The following is a 4,321-nucleotide window of genomic DNA, read 5'->3' on the forward strand; positions in this document are numbered from 1 at the left end:
TTTGGTGTTTTACACTGCAACTTTGGGTGTTTTACACTGCAACTTTTGCTGTGTTTTACACTGCAACTTTTGCTGTGTTTTACACTGCAACTTTTGGTGTTTTACACTGCAACTTTGGCTGTGTTTTACACTGCAACTTTTGCTGTGTTTTACACTGCAACTTTGGCTGTGTTTTACACTGCAACTTTTGCTGTGTTTTACACTGCAACTTTTGCTGTGTGGAAAACTTACACCCCTCCCCTTTTATAATGGACGGTCCCCCTGTCAGGTCAAAGGTGACAACGATGGCATGCAAACTACGTCGACTGAGTTATCCTTTTCGTGCATAAGTTTTTTAGAGGAAAAGCTTGGCTACGTTGTGACGTTAGTTTTTTTCTAAAGGTTTTTCTAGCTTTGGCCTATAGATCGGGATAAATTTAAAAATGTTTCGACCAGGTCCAATGATTACAAATTATGTTGCTATCTAGTGAATGTTGGTAACGTTTGCACCGCTACGTGTTGATGTCGACGCATGGTATGATAGAAATGATGTCTGTCTGAAGGCGTAAATATGTAATTAGCTTAAACTATCGTGGCATGATGTCATAAACGCTTGCATGCGGCGATATTCGTCTTCCACGTTTCCCCGCCTTTGAGTCACGTGACATTTTCTAGCTAGAGAATTCGGACTCGCAAGGTCGCTAATAATTTGATGAGTAAATATTGGGCCTATGGGAGTCAAATGTGGCACCACTTGGTACTATGAAGCAATAAAGACTTATTTTCAATTATGAAGTGTTGACTCTTGACTCAGGTAAGTTATCGATCATTAGGGAACAATACGAGCGATCGCCATGACGTCACCGTGGGCAAAAAGTGGGTGCCAGTTGGCTGATTTGCCTACCAAGAATTTGCATATGTCTTCAAATAATTTGCATGCGTATAATATAAACAAAAACAGCGATCGCTCGTATACAAATGTAGACACTGTGACTCTAACACTCTGTTAGGCCGCCGCCATCTTTGTCACCTTTGACCTGACAGGGGGACCGTCCATTATAAAAGGGGAGGGGTGTAAGTTTTCCACACAGCAAAAGTTGCAGTATAAAACACAGCAAAAGTTGCAGTGTAAAACACCAAAAGTTGCAGTGTAAAACACAGCAAAAGTTGCAGTGTAAAACACAGCAAAAGTTGCAGTGTAAAACACAGCAAAAGTTGCAGTGTAAAACACCCAAAGTTGCAGTGTAAAACACCAAAAGTTGCAGTGTAAAACACCAAAACTTGCGGTGTAAAACACCAAAACTTGCGGTGTAAAATTTTGTTCTTGTCGGCCACGGTAAAAATGGGTTAATATTGATAACAACAAGGAGAGGACAGTGGAAAACTTTGCGGAAACTCTAACACACAACCAGGAGGGATGGAGACAGACAGTTAGACACACTCCACCAGCGCCCCCACGTCCCTGATTTGGGTTACGTGTCCAAGGTACAAGGTACATGTACATTGTACCTCATGACTATCTACTCCCTCCCCAGGTGTGTAACGGCGTGTTCGCCCGGCCCTACGTTCCCGACGTGCCTGGTCTGTCGGACTTCGCAGGTGTCACCATGCACAGTCAGGAGTACCGGACTGCCCAACAGTTCGCCGGGAAGAAAGTTATTGTTGTTGGTGAGTTATCATCTTCCCCACGAGCCATGTTTTTATTATTATTTGATTATATGGATGACATCCACGCGGGCATGAATTTTCGTCCGTTTCCAAAAAGTACAAAAGTTTTTCGCCATACTGTAAATCGTACAAAGTAGCTGCAAAAGAAGCATATATATGCCGTAAACTGCAAAAAAAGTGGAAAACGATTCTAATGTCATAGAATGCCAAAATAAATTTCACAGGAAAAGAAGAAAATGTGAAGAAGTGAAAATGAAGAGTCTGCTATCCACCATATCATACTCGTGCGTTTGTTCAACCGTCAGGACCACATAGATGTCATAATGAAGGCAACTTTGTTTGTCTCCACGTCTGTACATGTGGGTTATCTAATACCAGTTAACACTGCCTTGATAACCTGTGTCTTGACCTGTTGTCAATGTCAATAAAGAAAGAAAGAAAGAAAGAAAGAACTTTTTCCAAAACTTTTCGCACGCTCGCGTCAGTTTTGGGGTTCCCAGTGGATGTCATCCATATAATCAAATCAACATGGCCTTCCATAGCCAGATTGATATTCTCTTCTTACTTTTAACTCTACCCAAATGACCTTAGATAACCTCTCACGATTCTGTCTCCAGGGGCGGGAAACTCTGCAGGTGACGTGGCGGCGGACATCGCTCAGGTAGCGTCACAGGTGAGAGCTGATGACTCTGCTGTCCGATCGTCCCCCTGATTCCTACTTTTTCTCTTCCCTTTGCCAAACCTGCCCAATAAGGTATGACATATGGCAACATTTTAGTCCTATGCCTCTCGGACATAACATCTGCATCATAAGCTGCTTATGATCGCAGTTTAACAAGTGCTTAATGTGTGGCTCTCCTTAAACATGGCTTTACGTCCTGTCCGAGAGGACGTCCCTAACCGAAACTAGGTAGTCATACACCTACGTCAAGTTATGGGATAATAGTGGGGCCTGCTAGAGGTCCGAACCCAGAACCTTTGGATTCAACAACCCTAACCACAAGACCATCTTGCCACCTTTCCATAGCTAGTCCATTCTTATCTAAAGGACGTGAGTGTTCGGCAGATATTTCGTGTAAGACATCACAAAATCGCCGGTGCGCGCAGCCAGGCACGCGGAGCCATGCTTACTCCCCCACCCTGTTCCCCAGGTGTACCTGAGCCTGAGGGACGGTGCCTGGGTTCTCCCCCGCCTGGCTCAGGCCGGGATGCCGCGGGACATGCTGCTGCGCCGGGTCCTGATGAACATGCCCGACTTCATCGTCAACAAAATCATCAGGCGCGAGGCGAACGCCAGAGTGTGTCATGACAACTACGGGCTGACGTGTCCGGCTGAACCGCTCAATCATTTAATCATGGTCAACGACGAAATAGGTTACAGACTGACTACTGGGCAGGTAGGTTTGTACAGTCAAACTTAGCTTGCTCGAGCGACCTCTATAAACCGGCCCAGCCCTTTGTCCATAATGATCCCGACGAGGCAAGGAACTCGAGGATAAAGTTTGGTATGCCCTGATATAGCCCGTCTCAACCGGGACGGAGGGCGGTACCGACTTCCAATGAACTTTGACCCAGTGCTGGCGTCACACGTGGGAAAAATCACGTGTCTACAGCACTTCGGTCAGAAAGCTAATGAAGACCATGAAGACCGAGCGATTCGGTTGAAAATTCCATTGAGTTTATATAAATTCTTTGCCGTGTTAGAGAACAGTTTAATTCCCATTCATGTATTTTACCTACTCAGATGAACTTTCATGCCAAGATTTTTTCCATTAAAATATGCTTCAGTTTTTGGTGCAAAAAAAACGATGCCTCATTTAATAGGTCATCGCGAAGCCCCAGCTCTCCCGATTGACCCAGCACGCTGCTCGGTTCGCGGACGGTAGTACAGTGGACGGACTGGACGCTGTGGTGTTCGCCACGGGCTTCAACCTGGCGTTTCCCTTCATCGACGAGTCCATCCTTCCTAGTAAGTCCTGTGCATAATTTTTAGCCAGCCACTCAGTACAGGGCAGCCTAAGCTTAGCAATGGTCCCATGACGTTACCTTGTGGAACTCCAGACGCTACTGGACACTACTTAAGCAAACACATCTTATAATTATCAAGCGGACTTTATATAAGGTGGTTGCGCCGTATGTTTATTCTACTTTCATCTGTGTCTCAATTCAATAAAGCATGATAGGTGGCATTTGAAAGCTTCAAAAGCGGACATAGCCGAGACACAATGCAAGCTTGGAAAATTAATCAGTTTATCCTGTTCCCCCTCAGGTAAGAAAGAGGACCTGAACTTGTACAAGATGGTGTTCCCCGCGGAGCTCACAAAACCCACCCTGTCTGTGATTGGCTGCCTGTCGTCCAATGGGCCGCATCCTCCTATCGACGAACTACAGGCCCGCTGGGCCGTCAGGGTGTTCTTGGTAAGGCTATGTTGATTTGATTATATAAATGACATCCTGTGGGAACCTCAAAAATGATGCGAGCGTGCGAATAAAAAAATTGCCAAAAAATGCCATCATTATGTTCGTGAAGGTTGAACAAATGACATATATATGTCGAATTATAGACTCTTTAATTTTCATTTCTTTACATTCTCTTAATGACCTTCCTTTCCTTTCCTTTCCTTTCCTTTCCTTTCCTTTCCTTTCCTTTCCTTTCCTTTCCTTTCCTTTCCTT

General features: G+C 44.8%; 1 protein-coding gene across 1 annotated transcript in view; it reads left to right on the plus strand.

The window, feature by feature from the left end:
* Positions 1 to 4,321, plus strand: part of LOC109484123 (dimethylaniline monooxygenase [N-oxide-forming] 2-like) — an 8,629-nt gene that overhangs the window by 2,455 nt on the left and 1,853 nt on the right. The window contains 5 exon segments of the mRNA XM_019787343.1: positions 1,515 to 1,647; positions 2,265 to 2,320; positions 2,799 to 3,044; positions 3,472 to 3,616; positions 3,917 to 4,147. Of these exon segments, the coding sequence (XP_019642902.1) occupies positions 1,515 to 1,647; positions 2,265 to 2,320; positions 2,799 to 3,044; positions 3,472 to 3,616; positions 3,917 to 4,147 (811 nt within the window).

The sequence above is a fragment of the Branchiostoma belcheri genome, unplaced genomic scaffold, assembly GCF_001625305.1.
Source record: "Branchiostoma belcheri isolate BF01 breed outbred unplaced genomic scaffold, Haploidv18h27 scaffold69, whole genome shotgun sequence".
Taxonomy (NCBI): Eukaryota; Metazoa; Chordata; class Leptocardii; order Amphioxiformes; family Branchiostomatidae; genus Branchiostoma; species Branchiostoma belcheri.